At 39.8% G+C, this 24,278-nt stretch overlaps 1 protein-coding gene across 1 annotated transcript in view; it reads right to left on the bottom strand.

Moving 5' to 3' along the window:
* The window catches only part of ABCC9 (ATP binding cassette subfamily C member 9), a gene marked incomplete at both ends in the record, with an annotated part of 62,298 nt that continues 38,020 nt past the window's right edge, over nt 1–24,278 (bottom strand). The window contains 16 exons of the mRNA XM_080631796.1: nt 1–138; nt 2,287–2,349; nt 2,747–2,880; nt 3,550–3,653; nt 3,877–3,985; nt 6,523–6,601; nt 7,191–7,321; nt 8,290–8,410; nt 11,179–11,280; nt 13,575–13,677; nt 16,316–16,408; nt 19,192–19,349; nt 20,162–20,231; nt 20,770–20,918; nt 21,824–22,071; nt 23,864–23,960. Of these exons, the coding sequence (XP_080487922.1) occupies nt 1–138; nt 2,287–2,349; nt 2,747–2,880; nt 3,550–3,653; nt 3,877–3,985; nt 6,523–6,601; nt 7,191–7,321; nt 8,290–8,410; nt 11,179–11,280; nt 13,575–13,677; nt 16,316–16,408; nt 19,192–19,349; nt 20,162–20,231; nt 20,770–20,918; nt 21,824–22,071; nt 23,864–23,960 (1,899 nt within the window). The remainder of the gene's footprint in view (nt 139–2,286; nt 2,350–2,746; nt 2,881–3,549; nt 3,654–3,876; nt 3,986–6,522; nt 6,602–7,190; nt 7,322–8,289; nt 8,411–11,178; nt 11,281–13,574; nt 13,678–16,315; nt 16,409–19,191; nt 19,350–20,161; nt 20,232–20,769; nt 20,919–21,823; nt 22,072–23,863; nt 23,961–24,278) is intronic.

Below are 24,278 nucleotides of genomic sequence, written 5' to 3'. Positions count from 1 at the left end.
TCACATGTCAGCCCGGACAAATGAAGCAAAGATGCCATCTTCTTGGGAAAGTAGGTTCTCAGGCGTATCATATTCTAAAATGTTCCCTCGCTTCATGACGATGACCAGGTCTGCAGTTAGGATGGTGTGAACCCGATGCTGCCATACAGAAAAGCATACAGAAGTTGTCATTATGATAATTCTCAATGCAGTTAATTAATGGGCCTAATCCAATGCACACTAGGTTAGCGACAGGCTATCCTTGCTTACAGTCTGTGTACTATACAACTTTAATCTGAAGAGATCTCCACTTACTTTACAGCCTCTGCCACCAAGCCTGCAAATACTTCACTTTTGGTCCACTAACTGCCATCCTGGACAGCACAGCTGTTGGAATAAATCCTACAGCATAATTGAAATACATCTTCCCCTTCAGGAAATATGGGCGATAAATATCCTGGGTATGCCTGCACTGTCAGGAGGCTTAGTGTCCTACTTCAGTCCTTGGTGTCTATGCATCTATTTTATGGCACTCCTGGGCTGTCTCTGTCTGTAAATGAATTGGCTCCCTCTGAGATTAAATTTGAGTGTGCTACAGGCAATAGTTAAGCCCTATAGGCAACAGGAATGTAATGAGTTTGATTTCAGTGCCATATGAATACAGCCAGTCAAGTATAGACAGGGCAAACTCTAGAAGTCAGATATTTCACTATACAGATTAAAAGTCAGGGATTGGTCCAGGGGGTAGATTCCTTTGACATGATAGATTCAATGTTAGCTGCATGTCTAAGCTTTAGTGCAGTATGATTAGCATAAATAGTCTTGAAATGAATCAAACCTAGGAACCACACAATAAACACATTCTTGCACCTTCTTGCACTGTCATCTCTGAAGCTGTGCAGTAGAAAGGAAGCAGAGTGAAAGGAGTGAAAGGAAACTAAAGAGTTAAAAATAACTACCAAAGAGCCCGAAGTCTCGTGAACAGTGTGGACTGAGAAAGTCTACTTGTGAGTCTTCACCAAAGTGGTGAACAGGCCATCCTCTTTGAGGAGTAGGTTTGAGGCAGTGTCACATTCAACTAGAAAGCCCTCGGAAAGGACTAGGACAATACTGGCATCCAAGATGTGAGATACGCGGTGCTGGAAAAAAGAAGAGAAAACAGGTGGGTGAAGAAAGGATCAGCCATGAATGAAGAGAGGAAGGAAATGAAGCCAACTTTGTGATGAAACATAAATATTAACACGTGCTATTTTGCTTGAGACACCGACTTTGGAAAGGCAAAGCAAACGAAAAGTGAGATTCCAGTCAGAAAGACAATGCTGCAAACTTACATGCAAGGCATGTAACTGAAGAAGACTATGCTTACCGATAGCATCTTCAGCATTTACACATCCCAGAACATTAGAGCCTATTGTCAGTGAGCTAAGTTAAGTGGTTTGCCTGACACAAACTAGTCACTAACAAACAGGCTTGAAAACAGAGTCCAGGAGGCGTAGCTCTAATCTGTAGCCACAGGACTAGATTCCAGACAAAGCAAATGGAACAGCTGTTGAAATGCGTATTTATCTCATGGATAAAACATCCATTTGTTGAGTAAGCCTGCTGTCACAAGGTGGAACTATTCTTAATGGTATCCACTGTATGTGTGTGCATGTATATGCATACCTGCACACATATGCGGAACTTCTGGGCTCTAGAAATGGCAGGAAAACAGGCAAAAAATGAGTCATAAACCCTTAGTTGAACAAACATCAATTTTTGAGCAATTGCCATTGATTCAGATTTTTAAAATCTTTATCCCAAACCCAGCTGTTTATTCTGAAAGACAGAAAAGATAACCCAATATAAGAAACCACACCAAAAATGATTTTGAAATCTTATCTCCCTTTATATAGTTGTGTCACCATTGTAAGCACTATATATTCATAGACTTTCAGAGGTAAATTTCAAATCTGGATTTTGATGCAACTTTCAATCAAGGTTTAACCCATAGGTTTTGTTTCAATTTTTTAGTGAGAATGAGCTCAAATTTTCTTGGAGACAGTGTAGAGGCTGAAGTTCTCTGTAAAGTCCTTCTTCAGGGAAACAGTGTTTTAGATTTGACCGACTTTGTAGCAAGATAGCATTCACTGCAAAATTTCAGGTTGATTGTCTTGACTTGTTCTGGTACCTGGAAATATTCCTACCTTGTGTTCTAGTTTTATTTTGTGATGTTTTTAATTTTATCTAGTGATGTTTAATGGTGAAAGGCAAGATTAACTGCCTGAAGAATGAGGAAAGAAAGCATTTGCTGGCATCAACACTTACTGCTATTGTTACAACTGTGCGGTCTGCAAAGGCAGTCATCACGACTTTCTGCAAAATATTTTCCTAAAAAAACAAAAAGGCTTACTTCAGTTAAGTCTTCCTTTTACACATCCAGTAAACATCCAGTAACATTCAGTTATACACCCTTTTAATTCACGTGTCTTTAAGCACACAGGAGAGAGGATCATGTTCCAGACCAGCTATGATCTGCGCACTAGATTCTCACGAAGGAAATGTCACACCTGTGAAAGCAGGGATTTTCTAGAACATTTTGTCTTTTTTCCTCTCACCATAGGCATCAATCCCCAAAACACATCGACAGCAATGGATGAAACCAAATGCAAGAGAAAAGCAGAAAAGCTGTAATTTTTTTCCTGCTAAGAGGTCTCATGGCTGACATTTAGGAAGGATGCCTCTTCTTATACATCCACACATCAATGGTGCTAATTGTAATACTCACTGTGGCCATGTCAATAGATGCTGTGGCTTCATCCATGATAAGAATACTGCTCTTGCGGACAAAGGCTCGGGCCAGACAGAAGAGCTGCCTTTGCCCTACACTGAAGTTCTCTCCTCCTTCCGTGACCATTGCATCTGTAATAAAGTCAAGTACTTTGAATGTAACACCACTGAAATGCTGTAAGTTCATACAGAGAGGACCTAGTGATTTTGAGTGGGCACCATGAAAGCTCTGATTATGCAGATTTCCAGTAAAAGCCAATTAGCATAATCCTGGAGGAGAATGATATCAAAAAAAGTGAGTACAGCTTCTTGGGAAAGGAGCAATATATATCATTAAGCAAATAGTTGGCACAAATAGCAAATCTGGTAGGCTGCAGGATAATATCTTAGTAATATGAAACACACTTAATATGAAAGAAATATGTGAGTTTCCTTCATGAACCAGAACTAAAATGATAAGGAAAATACTCTGTCAGCGTTCTAGACAAGAGCTACAGCTCTGCTGGCAAAGCCAGATTCTCCTGAAGGTACGGAGGTAAAGTTGCTCTTTTTTAACTCTTTAATGACTAGTCACACCATTATGATGCTGAGGTGCTGAGGATTGTTCTGCAGTGAGTGGAAAACCAGACTACTCTTCAGCTTTTTAGTAAGAATAGCATGGAGACAGAATATTCATTAGGTGCCTGTCAACTCCTATATGGTTCAAAGTGTAAGATCCCTGCATCTGTTTATATGTGTGCATGCTCATGCGTGCATAATTTCTTATTGGCCTATGTTCCCAGAGACCTGGTTCAGACTTACCAAGGCCTCCTGGCAATGACTTGACCATGTTCTTCAACTGGGCAATCTCCAAAGCTTCCCAGAGTCTATCATCAGTGCACTTGCATTCTGGATCCAAATTAAAGCTGCAAAGAAAACCGTAAAAGGAGTGTTGTTACTGCAATTGCAGTTCATTCAGGTCTTCTGCAAAGGAACATTTTGGCATTGTGTCTATCACTTGACTTCTCTTGGATATGATTTGATACAGCTAGAAAGGTTTCTACCCTTTTCCATCCCTTCCTGTTCCACAGTGCCCATCACAAATATGCCATGCAATGCTGCTTCTCCCCCCCTATGACATATACCTACCGGATGGAGCCACTGAACAATATTGGATCCTGGAGAATAATGGACAGTCGGGAACGGAGAGTATGAAGAGGCAATTTGCTGATGTCTATTCCATCAATCACTATCCTCCCTATTTAAAACAACGTGCAGACGACATGTGAGGGAATTGCAGAAAGCATGTGATCTGCAGGTAGCAGACAGAAAGATAAAACAGCTGGTTTGGGCTGGACTCCAATGAGGAGGCAGCATGTCTCTGTGATCTCTCAGCACTATCATATAAACACAGGGAAGGTGAGTGTATGTAGTAATGCAGGCTAGAGGGAATGCAGCTTATTATTAGTGACACTGTTGCCTTGCTGTCTTTCTTTCCCTGCTCCTCGCTTAGAGGAAATAAGTGGCTTCCATGCTATGTGATTAATGACAGCACCAGAAGGAAATTTTATTATGGAGCAATCTGAACTTTACAGCCAAACAAAGTGAGAACAAGAGCAACTTCCGTAAGTAGCTATGTCCTGTGCCTTTCTTTGTTCCCCTTGACTTTAACAGTTGCCAAAGGTATTAATTTGACATTGTGCACAATTTCTTTTGCATAATATATGCATTTATCATATGCAATCCATTCATCAGGAGCCAAAACACCCAAGGAACAGGGTAACATTAACTTTTTAACGAGAGGCAGATCACAAAAACAAAAACGGTGGCCTACTCCAAGGCATTTTAATACTATTCATGCTGGTTCCTACAGCTTAGTTTCATCTGAGCATTTGGTTGTGAATTAGCCACATACTGTTCTGCTAGCATAACATTACTGGAAGCAGCCACATTAATCACCCCTTAACCCAGTATTTCATTCCCTGGCAAGAAGTTGCTGCAACAGCTAGGATACTTGATGGAGTAAGAGGATTTTCCTTTTCTAGTCACCACTTCAGGTCAATGAGCCTATGGATCTCATCTGAAAATCTGATTTATGATGTGCAGGGTGTGGCAACTGCTGATACTGATGCCAGGGAGATAGGGGAAATGTACAAGAGAAACTGGTTGGCTACTTTGAAAACAGAAAGAGGGTGAGAAGGGCAGAAGGAATGTTTTCCCTTGAATCCTCAAAGAAAAGCCAAGAACTATTGGCCACACTGACTTTCACTGGACAAAAAAACCTCCTCCAGGTTACAGGGAAGGGGCGGGCAGCAATGAGGTAGCGGTCATTGCATGAACTTAAGCAATTACTTTTCTTCATAAATGAGAACATAAGGTGGACTAATCAGAGAAAAATTAATATGGCATGCCTTGGGAATAGGGGAGTGCATTTTTGATACAAGCCAGGGTGCTCGAGGAAAAGAACAGAGTGGATGAGGAGACTTATGGGAAAAAGTAAATTAGAGATGAGTTGGGAACGCAGGAAAGTAATGAAGGGTGTCCAAGCAAGACAGATGAGAAATGAGACATAGTTTGAACAGAGGGCAAGAAAAGAGAAACACTAAAGAACAAAGAAAGAAGCAAGAGTAGGGGTATAAAATGGAACACATACAAATTTAAAGCAATAACAGAGACATAAGGAACCAAGATGGACAACATGAATAAAATCTTGGTTTTAGTAAAGTTACTTCAAATCTTGTTATGTAACTTTTATTAGAGCCAGGACTCTACCCAGAAGTGGACCAGCATAGAGGCCAAATAAGGGTCTAGCGAAAAGAGAGAGAGAAGTGCACAAAGGATAAACAGGACTCAATTAGAAAAGATTTAGGCATTCCAATTGGGAAAAATCAGGATTCTGAAGGAACAGACAAAGAAAAGATACATAAAGAAGATTAAAGTAGAAGGAAACTTCAAGTTGGCTATGAACATAATTACTACTTGTTTGTGCTACTTATATATCCAGGAACCCTGGTCATGAATCAGAAACCTATTAGCTTAGATACATATAGACACAGAACCACATCAAAAGCACATATTAGCTGCATCAGATTTACTTATCCTGCTACATCCTACTGGGGTTTCCCTAGCAAACGTTCCATGCACAATAGCTAGACTAGAAACATGGAAATCTTTGAAACAAAAAGATAACTTTCCAGTAGGTTTCCATATTCCCATAATAGTATACATGCATGTGTATTATAATTTGCAAGGGTTCATATTGCAGCACATAAGTTCAGGCCAGTTAGCTGGGAGAGTGAAGTGCCACAGGAGTGAAAACACAGCAAAATGTTTCCAAACCCTTTAGTCAATTTCTGCTGCAATTGTGGGAAACCACAATAAAATAAAAAATAAATATCAAGGGAATGGACTTGTTGAATTCTAGTTTCTATTCTGCTAATATTTTAACAGCTATCAAAAGTTAATGCAATTATTCATTAGGGAAAAATTCAGAGGCTCAAGAGAGTTGCACATTTTCCCCTCCTATCTCAAAAATGGCATATTATTTTGTCAGAACATACGTAAAAAAGTTCAAAAAAACCAAGAAGGATAATCTGTGCATAACATTTCCTGGAAGATCCGAGCACTACTCACGATAGGACACTTTGTACTTGGAAGGATAAGACATAGCAAGCCTCATTCTAATCAAGTATCTTCTGAGCCAGAGAGCCAAACTAGCAAAATGTCTCCTCAGTTTTTCTGAAGAAAAAAGGGGGGAGCAGGTCAGGAGTCAAACATACTCCATTGAAAACTAACCATCAAATATGTCCACCATTCTGAAGAAGGCCAAAGACAGGGATGACTTGCCGCTGCCAGTACGACCACAGATCCCAACCTGCAAGAGAAAGCAGGATGTTATTTATAGAGGGAAGCCATAAATCAGACTTGCAGTCCATTTGGGAAAGCTGGACTGGATTGCCCTACTGTTGAGGAGAAATATCCTTCCCAGTGGCCAGTCACAGACTCCAGGGGGAAAAAAAGACATGACAGCACAGCAAGGACACTTTTCTGCCTCTCAGCATCATGAGGACTTGTCCCAGGAACATTTTTTAAACTTCAGCATTTTGACCTGGACTAGAATGATACTATACCCTGAAATGTGAGATATTCTTGCATTTTCTGCTCAGTTCCAGTCTGATGTCTGTCTAATCTCATCTGGCCACCTAGGCTCACTCTATGCGGAGAGATGGGCTTGGAAAGAAGTAGAACTGCCAGAAGGAAAATTGAGCCCAGCCAAGAATAAGGTATCATCGGTGTAAGTTTCTTGACCCATGCCCAGGGACTTCAGAGAGAACCATCAATATATATAGCTGTCACTGCAAGTTGTTATTCCTGCTTTTCTGCCACCTTAGAAAGGAAAAAACAATAAAGAAGGATCTGCTCCAGAATGAGGATGATAGGCAATTGCTTCACACTGTACCTACCTTTTGCCCTGGTTTGATATACGCCTTAACATGCTTAAGAACAGGCTTCAGGTTGTTTTCATATCGAACACACAAATTTTCAATCTTGATTTCCCCCTCCTGGGGCCAATCTTCGGGGACTTGAGAGGGATCTGAAATAGTTACAGTAAAACAAACCAAAATGAATCTATCTGAGGGACACTCTTTACGACATTTCCCTTTCCCCACCTCTCTGGGCACCCTCCCGAAGCCACTCAAGAAATGGAGTTGCAGTTCCCTGCCAAGGGTGAGCTGGGATCAGCCTGGCGTGCACATTAGCACTTAGCTTCCATATCATAACACATACGAAGAGAGAGCAGATGCTAAAGTCGCTCTTGGCAACAAAACAGGGAGAAGCCAAACAAGCAGAGAAGAATGTAGTGTCAGTGCTGTGTTAACATGTTCTTCGGTCAGTAACCGGCACAGGAAGGGCAGTGCAAGGAAGAATGTTGTTGCTGCCATACTACAATATCACAGCTAGCATTTCATCCTGATTTCCAAATACATGGGCAGGTTTTCCCTCCAGACTAAGGGGCTTGGCTTTCCAGGGAAGTTTGCTGATATGCAAGCCTTTTTGGTCTTGCACTTCAAGCACTTCTAGAATACCGGTCAAAGCGTGGAGTATGAACACCAATGTGCAGTTCAAGGAAGAGCTGTTGAGGTCTGATGTCCTCAACAACTGATCTGTCCTGTCCTGTAGTCCCCATTTGCTGCAAAGATCAGAGATTCTGAAGCATGTGACTGATGGTGCATTTCTAATTTTTATCCATATTTTTGTTTTCTAAACAGCTATATGGGTGTTTTCTTCATCCCAACTGTGCCCTGGTATTTTCTGATCGTAATACAGGGCCATGCTCTGTCTCCCTAGCATTTGGTAGAGGTTTTTTTTTTTATGTTGAGTAGCATGGGCTACATATCTCAGAGGTTTTTTTTTGGCTATCCTTGTCACTCAGATCGGTGGGAGCTCCTACACGTAAAAAAGAACAGATTTTAGCCAAAGAGGAGTATATTTTTTGCATGACCAAGAATATTGCACTTTCACATTACCACATTAAAACCCCAAAAGATTTGACAGCAATACCCAAGTAGCCATCGTAGTTCTCCGACTCCATGTTCAGGAAGCTGTGTACTTTTTTTACTGCACCCATTTGCACCTCCAGATCAGCCAGATTCCTCACCACCCAGTTCAAATAGTTGGTTATCTGCATCATAAAATGAAAACAAGGATAGTGTTCAGCTTTCTGTCTGTTCATCTATCTAATTGCAAATAAAAGGTGGATAAATATGCCAAAGTTTTTGACCTGAATCAATACAGTGGGTCTCTTATTGGTGTTGCAACAGTTCAAGACTCGGTGCAACACTATCAAATACATAATAAGCCAGTCATCCTCCAACACAAACAAACCTGACAAAGTAATTTAGTGCTCAGTATTCTCATCCTTGTTTTTTGAAGGAGAACTACGGAAAGGTTGTACCGACAGTCTGAAGATGTGACTAAGGGAATCTCTTGTTCTCAGCATCTAGTGATCAGTACTGAAAGGCATATTTAAGCACACAAACAGGAAAAAAAAAATCAAAATTAGCAGTGCTATGTGTAAATATTACATTTTCTAATCTTTCAAAGACTGCAAATAAGGATTAAGAAAGTTCACTATTTGCAAACAGATTGAAAAAAATGACAGGCATTTCATTGCTATTTCATATTTAAATAATTAATTTCTCTCTGTGGAAAATGTGAAGGGCTTTTGGCAGAAAAAATATATGAGAAAAAAAGTGTTATCAGCTCAGTAGTACTTCCTTCTTGCTTTTTATTCTCATTTGTAATGAAAAGGATTTGACCAATAGTGAAGGTATTACTTATAGTAGACAACAGCTGATAATTAGTTGTCTAACACTAGCCAGTAGCTTAGACAAGCTGATCTCTAGTCAGAACTGACTACTTAAGGCTGAAAATTGTAAATCAGTTTCCTAAACATTCTTAAGTCTGTATTTAGGTACTCATCTAAAGAAAAACTGATCTTAATAGGAACAGTTGATTCCTAAGTACCTTTAAAAAATGAGATACTTCACATACCTGATCAAAGGTTTAGAAAAGTAACACAGTGAAAATATCCTATACATATACATTCAGAGAAAGGTTTTGTCGTTTATTTGCGGGAGATTGCTGAATCTGCCAAATAAGAACTTTTTAATGAAGAAGTTATCCAGCCCCACTACTTTTCCACAAACCTAATATTGATGCAATAGGCATAGAGTAAATAATTTTCACTGAGATTCATCAATAACATTATTTTCTATTTAGAGGATTTAGTTGCTTGCTTTATACTTAACATAGAGTTAGTCAAGGGGGTATTATTTTCTTTGTTGTTCAGAAACCTGCTCATTTGGTGCCCAGCCTTTGAGTCCAAAATGCATACATTTGCAGATAAGCTAAACACTGCAGAACTGCTGCTTGTGGAGTAGCAGACTGTAATCATAGATGTGGTGGATCTGATAACAGATCCTGTCATCTGAAAGGCTCTACCCATTATTTCAACCTTCGTTGTAGTTGTACAAGGGAGTTGGCAGTGCTTATGCAAGGGGAGAGAATAAGCTTATGGATGTCTATTGTAAACACAATGTCGGTGCAGTTTGCTGTCATCCAGGTCCAAACCTCAGCCCTCTCTTAGCTCCAAAGAGAAATTATACAAAAACATGTGTGAGGGCACACACAGGTAATAATCCAACGGTATTCAAAATCTCATCAATCCTGTTGTGGAGCAGAAGAGAGACAGGTAACCACGTGGTGACAACAGCGTTTTTTGTCTGCTATGCCAAACTTCAGCACATGGCTGATTTACACTAACAATCTGTTTGCAAACACAGACTAAATACAGAGAAGCCAAAGATGATGCAGACATGCTGGCGCTTCCAGATCTCTGCTAATGAAGCAGGATTACCAGGAAATGTTTTCAGAGTGAAGTTGAAGCACTAGGACTAATTCTCAGTTGCTGTCAGGTTCTCACACTGCTGCAACAGTGTCACGAAGGGGATCTAAGTCCACCCTAAGGCAGCTGCTGCGAACTTTTTGCTGTAACTATGGGCTCACCAGCATTTACGTGCAAAGCCACACTCAGTGTTAGGCCTCTACCCATACCCCTCCCTCATACCAGTGCCATAAAGCAGCCAGATTTTTGCCATGCCACCCATGATTTCAAAAATTCTTTCTGCCACTACCTTTATCCTGCTTTTGTCTCCACCATCATTGTTAATTTAATGGTATTTTTACTTTCTATAGTGATGGTACTCACTCTGTGCTCACAATGCACTCTCAGCCTCTCTTATAGCCTTGTACCATAAATCACTGTTCCTTCTCCATGATTTAGCTCAAACTGCTCAGTACTAATGACAGTGTCACAATGAATCAGCTAGTGTGCCGCCAAAATCTCATTATTCCTAACCCCATCACCTGTGCTACCTGTCATGATGAACCATGCCTACCAGCCCCAAAGGTGCCAATCCCCAAATCCATTCGGAATTGCGTGGACAATATTGGATGTCTGAATGGTTTCCCTCTGAAGGCAGAACTGGTATTTCTGATTCTTTAGCAATTATTTTATTTGGTCTTCAGTTAAAGATTACCCAGGTTATGAGCATTTTCAGGCAGGTTTTGCTATATACAGACGGAACCAACACTGTGTTGTGCAAAACAGGGCGCACAGCAGGTCCTCTTACGCATTTTTAATTTCCCTGCTCTGCTTGGGAGCACACAGGGCCTGGGAATGGTTGTGTTTTTTTAATTGGCTCATAAAAACTGAAGCAAGTCCAAGTTGCCCTGAACTCTCTCAGCTTTGGCTTGAATCCATTATTTGCAAGATTGTTTTATTCAAGATTAAGAAAGCTGGTAGATAACCATATATATATGGTTTTTAAAATATTATAAAATGAATACATTAGTCTGAAGGTTCTTACGCTTTGCCTTGGTACATACCGTTAGAGCATACAGGAGACCCAGCCCCACAAACCCTGAGTGAGGTCCTTCAGTGATGGAAGTGACAGCTGCAGTCAGAACTATGCAAGCACCAAGGTAATCCTGGAAGGAGAGAGATGGGGAGAGAAAGATTCATTAGTCGTAGAGCAGATTCACTTTACTGAGGATTATTTCTGTAATGATGCCTAGTCCTTAATTCTGTTTTGTTCTTTTTTTTCCTGGAAAAGGTTATGGGTTGTGGTGCCCAACCTGAAACACTCCAAAGGAAGTTGCTGAAGACAAGTGAAACAGGCCAGTGTATTCTAGAAATCCATTTGGGCCAGGGCATCTTATAGTGGCCACCCCAAAAAATCTAATAAGCTCATAAAAAAGGTAAAATATAATAATGGCATAACAATTTCTGTACCCCTAATTCCTACCACTAAACCAATTCCTCAATCTCTACTCTTCTTTAGGTCTTCTTAAACATGGGCTTGCCTTCCCAAAAAAGAGAAGTATCAGTGACTGTACAAAGTCCATAAAGAATTTTGGAAGAGTTTCTACAGGTCATGCAACATGTTTTATTGGCACAAGTGGACAGACTGACACACAGCGTCTACATCATGCAAGGGGACACTGTGCATGGTGAAGGCATCCCTAAGCCTTCTATACACTCACAGCCTGCAGTGAAACACCATGTGGGTGTTGGCAGTGTGGACTTTGAAAGCAGTATAGCTGTGCAGTTGTGGTGCTGCAAATGGGCTACTAAGCCTTGCTCCTGCCACAGCACTTGGAGTTTCAGAGTGATTCCGTGGTAGATACCTGAAGGATCTCAGCTCTGTTGCATGTTGATGACTTGCTTTAAAGAATTTGCTGTGTAGGCTGTATTAGAAAGATTTGACTTCTCACAAGCTTTGCAGGAGCTTGAACCTCTTCTTGATGTGTATCTCAGTTTTGAAGTGAATGCCACATGTGATCTCATGTAGTTGTCAAGGTGCCTGATTCATGAGACTGCTGGTATTCCCACTGCTCCCTGCATTATATTTACTTTGGATTACAGGGTTAGCATTTTCCATCCATTTTTTTTCCCCTCCTGTCTGATAATATCCTGCCTGGAATCTTTCCTGCTGAGATTTGAAACAAGGGCTGCCTAGTTCATCTGTCTGTAAAAAGTGTTGATGAGCAGATGGCAGACTCTCAGAAGCACAATGGTCTCAATTCTCCATCAGCAACTGGGACAGGACTTTGCTCTTGCTATTAAATCCTGCAAACTTTTGAGTGATCTTAGTACCACCGTGACATTAGGCAGGGCTAAATGAGCTATTCCTTGGCAAGCCCTCATTATTTCTAATGCTATGATGAAGCAATGATGAAGCTTTGATCAAATTCATTCCGCATGTAAGCAAGCCTATGAGACATTAACAGGCATCATCACAGCTTATTCCAGGATTGACTGTTGCTCTGTTATTTTTCTGTCTTGATTTGGAAGCAAGTCCAGCTTGATCTTGAATGCTGTAGGAATCTGAAAGCTTCATGCACAAGGGAAGGTTTTGCCACCATGAGAAATGGAGCACCTTTGTTGCTCCACCAGCGTATCAGGACGTGAAGGTGAGGATACAGGCTTTGATGTGAGGATTAATCATGCCTGTTACTACTTGTGTCTAGCAGAATCAGGTCACTGTTCTGTTTATTCACTGCTCTTTCAGTGTCAGGTAAATAAATCACGGTGGCTTTGCTTGCGTCTTCTTGGCTTGCAGATCAGAAAAGTTCCATGTGTGCTGTCCCTGGAGAGCCCCTGTAAAACCCAGGAGCCTGTCCCACTGGCAGTGGCTGTGTTTTGCCCTGTGTTCATTTAGTTTTCAGCTGGAGTCTAGTTCTGCCATTTTCATGATACTAAACAGTAAAATCACAGAGAGTATGGCCTCATGGCTGCAGTAAGGGCACTGCAAAAAGGGGTTTAAATTACAGCTGTGGGTTTAAACCTGTTACTGGAGATATACTTCAGGACCTGGAAACTCAGTGGTGCTTTAGAACAGATCTGGCAAAATGACAGCACAAAGCTACTAAATAGCCATGCTCTGCTTTAAAAGTAGTTCCTCCTGCAACAGGTCTGCAGATGGTGCACAGTAGCAGAGCAAACCTCATTTCAAGTTATGTGAATGTTTGTTCTTGCACTCTCTTCAGGCGCTAGACATCACAACAGCAAAAGATGAGCGAGACTTGTATTTTCTTACTCCCGGCCAAGTCAGCTGAAAAACCTTTACGGGTTTAATATAAACAATCCTGATCTATTTTAAGGGACAGTGTGTATAATCTCATCGTGAGATTAATTCTCATTATCATCTTCTCTGCATCAAGCAAAGTCTCTGTTTGCTTCCAAGGTTTCAAAACCAGGGCTGGGACGAAACTGAACGTACCGTCCTGACCTCCAGCCATCTGTTGGCAGCTGATAGAAATAAGTAGGCAATGTTGTTCGTGTCCGTTAGTTCCAGCATACGTTGTTTAAATCTGGCTTCGTGCCTGCCAAGAGCAAAGTTGTTACATTACGACACATTACACACTCATACACACAAGGATTAAGCATTAAATGTGTCTCTCCCTCCCCTCCTACCAAAGCAAAACTTTCTTTCCCTTCTGCTTTTTCCAGACTTTGGGTTAAAAACTCTTCCCTAAGGAGCTGTACCTGCTGCCAGGGCTTTCCTTAACCAGGCAGAGCAACACGTACAGCAGCGAGGACAAGATCTGGATCAGAGCCTGTCCCTTTAAAGAGACAGCAGTGCCTATGTGCTAAGGACAGGTTTTACTCCCCAGAGCATATCCACTTCTACAGCTGCGGACTGTGGCTGCTGCTGCCCTCCAGTCCTCTCACTGGTGAGTGCTGTCATGGTCCCTCACCTTTTCCTCACAAGCCAGTTACCTGGCCAGATGCAGGAGTCTTCAACAGAAGTGACATCTCTAAGGTCTCAACTAATGCAGACTGTAGATTGATCAGTAGATCAGTGCCTTTCAGCTACTCAGCTCAGCTGTTTTCTCAGCCAGACACACATTGCCTGAGCAACTCGGAAAACCAATGAGGGAGAGCTACAGATCATTCCTGAATTACAAATATGAATGGTGGTACCTCCACACTGTCACTCGTTTCTTTCTCCCCCATGTAATGTCTCTCACATTTAAAAAGCAGTGCAAGGATGTCATAGTGCTAAGAGCTGAGGTACACTTTGGGAAAGGCGGGGAAAATCTGTGTTGCTATAAGTGTATTCATGGCACCTTGCAGTACTTCAGATATGACCTGCAGGCAGATGGAAACCATTTTGTTGTTTCATATTCTACTGTCTCTTAAATGTCCCCACTTGAATAAACTAGCTTGACTTCATTTAGCAGCTTATCATTTGTTTTATCATGGCAAGCTCTTCCATTTTAAAGTCTCAGGCCCTGCTGTGAACCACCTGTAACACCTGATCTGTCAGAAACTGCTTATTGCTTTTATTTTATTTGCTTTCCCACTGATACTCTATTTCCTTCCGCACAGCTTGTAAACATGGCAAGCGACCTTCCTAAAACAACAACTGGTAACAGGAGTGACGCCGCGAGGAGCAAAGATGCACGGACTATTCTGCTTGTCTGCTTTTCTGGCAGCAAAACTCCTGTTTTCGTAATGGAAAATCTGACATGCTCAATCTGTATCTTTTCATCCACGTCCAGCTCATCTTCTAGGCAGTCTTAGACTTTTATCCTGTCAGATGACAAACAGCAAAGGTCACCGAAATTGCTTTCTGATCCAATTGTACTACTCTGTGGTAATTTGTGTGAGGGACTGCTCTATCCTGGAACATACTGAACTAAAACTGCAGAGGATGACTAACAGGAGTATTAGTAAATATGAGTCTGCTGACAAAAAACACCAGAGACTTCAGGTTTGGTTGACAGTGGAGGACAGGCAGGGAAATGAATTGGATTTTATTAGCACCAGAGATCCTGGAATATTCAAGTGATGGTTATGATGCTTAGTCCTTCCCTAGGGGTGCCTCTTGCTCTCTGTCATCCAAGCCCACGTTGTCTTTTCGTAAGGTAAGGAAAGGTTAAACCACTCCCAAGAAGTGTTAAGCTCCTCCATCTTTTTCAGAAGATTAACGTGATGAAAGGCCACTCTGAACCTCTCAGTAAGCACTCAGCATACATCAGCATCAGGCCTTAATTATGAATTACTGCTTCAATACATCATTCTGGTTGAAAAAGCTTGTTAAAACATTTCTTGTTGACCACTGGCTCACATCTCTTCAACATAGCAACATTTTTCCTTATCCTCCCTTAAAGCAGCACTCTGTACTAATACCTTAGGGAGTAAAGCTAGCTTGAAGGGATGAAACAGTGTTAAGTTGATCAAATAGCTGTGTAAATAGCAGATCTGCACTGGCTCAAAATACTACATTGTCCAGAATGAGTGCAAGTTACACTTACTGGGGAGTAACATCAAGCTGGCACTTTGACAGACTCATGCTAGCTATAATGTAGTGAATACAAGAGGAGAATTTGGCCTATACTTTTTGTAGGAAGTAGAGAAAAAATATATGCATGGAAAATTGGAAAAATTCTCTGAATCGTGTGGAATTTATTTTTCAGTTTTGATTCACAGGTTGGGTTTTGCAATACTAACATCAAGTTCTGTTCTGCTGTAGTTTTCTTGGAAAGTCTGTCAATGTTGCATACTGACTTTCAGTTGGAGAGTGCTACAGTGATGTTTGCCTGACTGAGGAGTGGGTTAAATACAGAAATTATTCAGGGGTACTTGGATAGCACAGCTTGTGGGATGTAGCAGGAGGGTCTGAAGAAGTGGTGCCTGTGCCTGGCCCAGCAAAGGAGAGCTCCCCGCTGTCCAAGTAAGGCATGGTTAAACTAGACACCTTATAAGTTTAATTATTGTATCCTAAAAAGGTCATCATCTTTAATTTAGTGTAAAAGCCATACAGATAAATCAGTGTTACTGAAAATATGCACAAGTGTTTAGAGACATGGCAAAGCAATAGGAAAACAACATCTCTTTTTTGAGATGTCTTATTTAAAGTTTACCAAATGAAGCAATTTGCCCTCAGACATGCTCTAAGCAAGCTTCCTGGGCCAGACCAAAACCCAAGCCTCCCTCATCATTCATTTTTCTCACCTGAACGCTCTAATGGTGGTAAGGCCTTCAGCTGTCTCAGAGAAGTGACAGAGTAAAGGTAGCTGGGTGCTGTCATCAAGTTCCTGGAGGTCCCTGGGAGTATGAAAAACAAGACAGCCATTACAATGTGAACATCTCTGTAGAAATTTTATTGCATAGCAGACAAGAATAGACATTTTATGTATTGCACATATTCTTTTCAGGATCACACAAAATAGTGTTTCTGTAGTATAGAGGGAATATCACATTTCCCTTTTGCCACAGGAGCCTTTGAATCATCTCCCAGCTCCGACACAACTTAGCTTTTGGTCACACCTAGGCTTCTCTTTGTCCCACAGTGATAATGACATTATCATGTCTCTCCTGGATAAGAACCTGCTGTCCATTTTAGCCAGATCTTAATTACCTTTTCTTCTCAAACATTCTAATTTATTAATATAATTACTTAAATTTAGAACAGCTGATTTTAAACTTTATAGCATGTTATTTGTGGCTCTTAGATCAGGTATAAAATAGAGTTTGCATATCTGTAAGTTTATCTATTTTATTGCAAATCTGTCTGCTGGCCTAACAAAAAGGATCCCTTTCCATATAAACCTTGCCTTACTTTGAGTATCTCTAAATAGCACAAAATGCTGAACGTAAAATATAACAGTAGTGTTAATATTACCACATTGGTTAAATAGAGACTGCAATGACAGAGAAATAATATGAATGAGAAATTCCCTCAATTATTCAGCAATGGTGTTTTCAAGACATGCATGGGGCAAGGATATTTAAGTCTAAATTTCCAGTTTTCTGAAACAGGAATGTTTTCCGAAACAGGAATGTTTTCCAACCACAGAGACAAATACATCTTTCTCTAACACTCTGCCACTGGCATAGCAGCTAGTTGTATAAACAGAAGAGAAGCCAGATCTTTAGATATTTAAACTCTTTATCAAACTCTTACTATGCACACTGTTTTAGCTAGGCCAGGAGAAATAACTGCTCCATGATGCTGAATGTTACAGTATACAGAACTGAATTTGCTGCTTATGTTTTGATGATAAGTATGCCCTCCTTCAAATTTATGATGGAAAATACACAGAAGTTTTTGAGAGATATAATGGAATATACAACAAAGAGTCAAAGTGCTGCAAGAAATCCGTAAATATTTGCATTTCTAAAAATTAGTGAAGCTTATATATCTGGAAAGTACTGCATGCAACCAAGTTATAAATACTGGCTGAAGCTATTCCTTCATCCTACATTTCCCAAGACTATTTTTTCTAGAAATAAATTGGACGTATTAATTTCTGTTATGGACCGAAAGAGCACAAATCAGCCTTGAATGCCTCACAAATGATTTAAGAGAGGTCAGTTTAAACAGAATTAAAAAAAGAAAAAAAAAAAAAGCATTTGCTGACAGATTTCCCCAGAAAACTGTAAGGGAATAAAATGGGTGAGGTAGTTAGTACAGCCAATGGATGTATGTGTGTGTGTGATGATTTACAGCTGATCAACCTTTTGCTAGCTTGCATGGTATGACTATTAGTACAGCATGTGGGAAAACTGAGTCTGGAGACAAATGGAGAATTTACTCTCATATATTAAATAAAGAAATAGTAGTATTTCCCTGAGGTATAATACATCAGATTTTGCCTACTTTTGTGTATTTTAAGTAAGAAGTTTAAACTGTGTGCACTGCTATGTGAGGCAAGACAGGGTGTCACTCATAAGACTACAATGGATTTAAAACCAAAAATTAGGTCTGCTGATTCCTCAGCCGCCCTGAGACCTGGTGTACTGCCACATACAGCTTGACTTTGGAAACCCGGGAGGGAAAGAACAAAGTTTCTGAAAAAAAAATCAGAGAATTTAAGCAAATTATTTCAGAATTAAACATTTTTTGTTTGTGCTTTCTGATTGTAGGGTTTTCTTATGCATAAATCTCCTCATAAATTCTGAGGAAAGCTGATGAAAAGTAGAGTAAGGTGAAGCTAAATTACTGATATGTTACTCTGTGCCCCTCCTGCTCCATTGTTTTAAGATGAATAACTGATACAATTATTTCTCAAGCTACCTGAGTAAGAGTTTTCACTGTGAAGCCAACTGTAGTGGTATGCTCAGTTGAAAATCACTGTGTCTTTTAACTGGATGCTACAAAACAGCAACTAATGCTTTACCATGTGCCTACTGCAAAGACAGGACCAGAAGATACAGTTGCTAACTGTTTTGGCTTCGCTGATGGTCATCAGGCACCTTGATTGGTATTTTTAAGTATCAGAAAGTGGAGCAAATCCAGCTATAAATCATGACTGAATTTAAGAAAAAACTTCCAATGACTTTCCTAAGATGTTTTACCAAATTATGTGATTAATTTAGCACTAGAAGCATGACTAAGAAATCATCACACTCGTTTTGCTGAAAAATTTTGTACTCTTTATAACCAGTCAAGCCATTCTGAATATAAAATGTTGCTGTACAGTGGGAATTATTTTCTGTGGAGTTTTTTTCCCAGTATGAAGAAAAATCTGTGACTAATGTTATCCAGGAAGTTATTTTCCATTCTCCACTAACCCTCAAAAGATCAAAGAGGAGCTGCAACCAGATGCGAGCTGGCTCAGTTGATTAACAAACTTCATGCTCATCTGACTCTACAGCCAATGGTATACATAAGTGATACAACTAGTGTTACTTCCCAAATACCCAATTTGTAGTCATGTCAGCTGGAAACATCCTCCATTGTATGTCTCACAATCATCTCAGGATCAAAAGTGGGATGCCATGGCCATTTTCTTCTTATAGTAGCTCCTATAGCTTCACAATTCATCACAATTCTTATGTACATTTTTTTCTAGAAGAAATTTTCAGGTCAGCTTTTTAATACATACTTGGAAGCAACTCTGAAGTATTTCTGGATGAAATAAAATGCTATCCCAAGTGGCACAAGCGCAACAAGGAACCATGGAGTGGCATAGGAGATCATTCCGATGGCTGACAGGCACAGTAAGGTGGACCGGGTAAGAGACTCCAGTGTAGGTGGAATGTGCTAGAGTGAAATGAAAAACATACATAACACAAAAAACACTGGTAATACCCCTATATGCCTTTTCCTATAGAGGACCGTAGGGAAAGTGGAATGATACCACCTTGTGCTCGCTGATAGTCTCCTTACGTCAGGAGCCTTTATATTTCTGTGCATTTATTATTAAAATAAGCAGGGGTTAAAAAGTCAGTAGTGTTTTTTTTTAAAGGTCAGTGATTCAAAGATTACAGGGAAATAGAAGACATTTGCACCTCATTTAACTGGAAAGAAGGAGAAAATTATTCTTGATATCCCAAATATTTAGAGGAACAGAATGTTCTTTCTCAGAGCCTCTTAATTTTCCTTCCATGTTCCCATCACCCTTACATTCAGGATTATTGGTCATCCAGACATTTTAATTCAGAGCCATAGTGAAAGCGTTCCTTTCTCTCCCTGAATGCTGTAAATTCACATTTGCTACTGCCAGGATGCAACATTTACTTGTCCAGTATAATCCCATATAGTTAGTTATTATATTCTATACTGTTTTGAGCCCAAAATCTAGTGTTTTTCTAATCCATATCTTCCAACATAAGCAACCAGACTGCATCTGAGGAAATTAAGAGCCACTATCTCTCACCATGCCTATTCTAACGGTTACCCACCTTTATTACTAATGTGTGTGCTTTCTATGTTGCATTTCCTATTATCATTCCCAGAGTCTCTTTTTGCTATGCCTTTCTCCAGTGAATATTTTAATAAATCATCTTATTCAGTAGCTAAATGAAAATTTACAAGCCAAGATGTAATAAACCAGAATGTACTGATATGCCTACCTGATCAATGATATTTGTATCAGCAGAGAAGCGATTCAGAATTAGCCCCAATGGAGTCATATCAAAGAATCTGTTGAACAAATTAGAAACAAAAAGTTACCTGAAAAGGAATTCCAGTTTTGGATAAAGAGCCCAGTCAGAGAGAACACAGAGCTGTGTCCAGCCATTTTCTAAAACCAAGTGGTAAATAACATAACAGATCATAATGTCTGCACCCTGACTTTCTAAATGCTTCTTTTGGCATTCCCCTAAAAAACTAAGTCTCCTCTTCCAAAAACTTACCATCTTGCCTCCTGCTCTTTCATCCTGCTCCTTCATCCATGCTCCCTCAAGACTGAAGATCCCCTCTAAAGATCACAGCCTTTCCCTGGCTGCTACTCAACCTTCCTGCATAGTACGGGGCACCAGAATTCAGCTGAATTTCACGTGTTCTTACATGGATTTTTTCTCCTGATTATCTCACTAGTCATTTTCATTTTTTAGGGCTTGAAGAAAACAGAGCAAATGCAAGAGCTTTTCACAAGACTAACCTCCCATTTACAAAAACGGTGGGTTTTGACTATAACTTTGACTGTAACTCTTCAGGAGGAACATTATTTTTGTTGTACCTAATTGGCCCAAGGATGATCTTGTTAAGGAGATTATGGTGTAGGTTCTTGGCTGCTGTAAGACCCATCCACTCCACAGTCAGAGATGTGATGAGACAAAGGACAATTCCTGCTCCAGAGAGGATGCTGAAGACAGCTACGTGATAAGTCTAATAAAATGACAAATAAATCAATCCCAGAAATAAACACACATTTCTCTTTTCTACTAGGAAGTTCCCAAGATATGTGGTATCTCTTATATGACATAATTTTGTTAATAGAATCTTTCATAAATAAAAGAACTATGATGGAACTGCAATTCATTAAGTTCACATAACTAGAAGATCTGGCAGTACTAAGATCCCTCAACCTACTGATGAGTAACTTTCAAGACTTTGAAGTGATAGTACTTAGAACTGTGAAGATTGACTAACTGGACAAATCAAAAGTATACAAACTGATAGTCAAGAAGCTTAGACAACCAAAGTAGAACCTCTCAAGATTTAAAGCACTTGAGAGATGTTAGAAAGTTCCACTTTATTAAATTCAAGCACCACAAAAATTCCCAGAGCGGATCCCAAATTAATCTACTAGGGTTACAACACATTTAAGTCTTCTGAAAGTACACTAAGTAGATTCCAGTGAGATATTTGTATATGACTCAAATTTACAGTTATAAGCAGACTGTATTTAAGCAGTACATTTGAAGACTTATTTCTTTTCCCTCGACAGGACATTACTGGAGAGCCAGTACTTAGGAAAATGGGGTCATTGACTTAGGTGTTAAAAAATACAGATGGAAGAGTTTACTATGAGATTCGTTTCTTTGAAAAGTCAATCATTTTTCTTACATCAAACACGGGCTTCTGTTTCAGTTTTGCATGTTTGAAAAGATTAATAAAATTTGAATTGTCTTATTTTTTGGCATGAACAATTCACCCATCCTATATAATAATCAATCTCAGTATATGTATCTGTCTAGTCTAGCTGGCTTCTAGATGAACAGCAAATAATTACTTTTGAACATATATTTTCCTTCTATTTTTGCCCTGTCAAGCATCAAGATATGGCCTACCTTATTTGTGCTCTTATCATCGTCAGCATTCCTGACTTCATTTGCATTGTCCCTGGATGTCCAAGTAGCAAGCCAGTAATCTATGGCCACTATAACTGAGTGTTTCAGCAACTTTGAGAAAATCATCAGAAAGAGCAAGAAAAATCCTCCAGAGGTTAGATATCTCCAGCAGGTTTTCCACGGCATCTTTGTCCTGAGCCTCATTACAGTTGACATATTATCATCTTCATCTTCTTCCTCTTCTTCCTCTGTGAGTCAGACATTTGATCAAGTTAGTGCAGAATCAATATTAAGAATTATACTTGGTTTTACTGGATTTGGTTAACTTCTTTTGTTTTGAATTTCAGTTTTAATGGCAAAATTCAATTTGTCATTTAAAACAAACACTTCAGACATATTTTCGTAAGACTTCCCTTGTGCTCTTTGCACAACTCTGTAGACTGTCAGTCTTTGACTTATTACAGTTTTGTTAATGTTTTTGTAAATCAGGTCTTCAGTACTCACTACTTACAGTAGGCATTAGGCCTTTCCCAATTTGTTCAGCTGCTTTTATTATACAGTCAGCAGAGCATTTTGGGATAGCATGAAGATTCTAGAAAGCTATCCAAAGCTTTCCATACAGAGTCTCCATCATTTGTTGCATGAGAGTTGAATTTTCCCTTTATTCAAGAGTACTAAAGTTTTGCCTATGAAAAAATGATAATAGTTCTTATTATACTGAAATACAACTGGTGAACAACTTCTGCTACAGGAAATATGTATTTCAGAGGTGCATAAACATGGCATTTAAAAATTTTTTTCCAAGTAATAAGAATATACATCTCACAGGCTTGAAGGCTGCAAATGGGGAAGAAAAAATACTGACTTGCTCTTGACAGCCCTGAACTAACAGCATTTCCACTCATTTCTGATTTTGAACATTAAAAATTAATTAGTGATTTTGTCATTTCTTGAAAGGTGAAATTCTACACTTCTGGGAACACAGAGACTTTGTATGTATTCCCTAGGTCACATAATAAGTATGGATGACCTGGAATGCAATGCCAGGTTATATTTCTGTCCTGAAGAAAATGTTTTCTGTTATGTGTTTTCTGATCTGAGTGATGCAATGTCTGCTTTTTGCAGGCCTTCCGTGGACTATATGAACATGCCTTTTTTTCCTGTGTTTTCTGTCATACCCCACAATGAAGACACAGGTTTTTGTCAAAGTTTTCTTCCACAGACCAAAATGAGGGGCTTGGGAATAACATCAACTTAAACTCCTCAGGAATTAAACTGAGAAAGTGTACTGATGACTGCTCTGCTCTGCTCAGCTCTGCCAAAGAAGCATGAAGCCAACATAATATTTCCATCTTAAGGACTCTGTGTCCAGCTCTGCCTATTGTACAGTGATTGGGAATCTCTTCAAAATGGAGCAATCCAGCATCTAAAGACCTATGACTTCAGATGGCAATCCATTGTGAGTGTTGCCAGATGAATCACAAGGAAGCACTGTTAATAGCCAGTGGCCATTCTGTGATCACTCCAGTCAACATCACTGTGATAATCCCTGCAGTTAGGACTGCTGCTGAGTTAAGGTGAAGGCTGCAGTTTGCCTGTTCTCTTCCCTAGCACAAGCTTTCTGCTTTCCAGGGATGCCAACTCCCTTTAGGCCTGGTCTAACATCCCAGGGATGTTCTTGATGGATCTCATTGCCAGCTGCTAATATCCAACTCTTCTGCTTCCTGACCCACTTTAGAGGTGTTACAATTCTTCCTGTTGTTTTACTTCTGTCTTGCTCCTCAATACCTCTAGGCAGTATGAGTTAGCAAGAGATTAACTTCTTTTGGTACACTCTAATTGCTGCACAATTTTTGACAAACATATGGAGAACCCCTTAAACAAGTCATATGGTAACAAGTAGAAGTATTGGACTTTCCACTGTTAATATCAAGTGCTGTCAACGTCTTCATACTTCGTTGATAAGAACTGCCAGCTATTCAAATGAAAATGCAGTGAAACACGGTAATAAAGAAAATAAGGTGAAATGATAAAACATACCTTCATCTTCATCTTCCAGTTGTGATTTGGATTCTCTGGGGTACATGGCCCTTCTAAGGGTTTTTCTCTCAAGAGTAGTCTGGTCAGCTTCCATATCCTGTAATAAAGAAATTTATTCATTGAGAGCTTAGCTGCCTGCCACTGTGGTAGCACCAACAGTAACCTCAAAGAGACTTTATCTGGATCTTTTAGTTCATAGAATGTGAAAGCACAATATTTTAAGATTTATCTTTCAGAAAAACTTGCTTTGTTCACTTCTCTCTCTCTTTCTTCCATTCTTTCATTCCCACTCTTCTGAAGTTAAAAACTTCAAAAATAATTTTTAGGTAAATGCTCATGGCAATAACAGAATAAAAGGCTAAGAGATACTTTAGGAACTCTTACTCCATCAGACCAGTTGTGTACCATATTACAA

Source organism: Psittacula echo, assembly GCF_963264785.1.
Source record: "Psittacula echo genome assembly, chromosome: 1".
Classification (NCBI taxonomy): Eukaryota; Metazoa; Chordata; class Aves; order Psittaciformes; family Psittacidae; genus Psittacula; species Psittacula echo.
The sequence above is the reverse complement of the archived record's forward strand: the minus strand, read 5'-3'. Positions and strand labels throughout refer to the sequence as shown.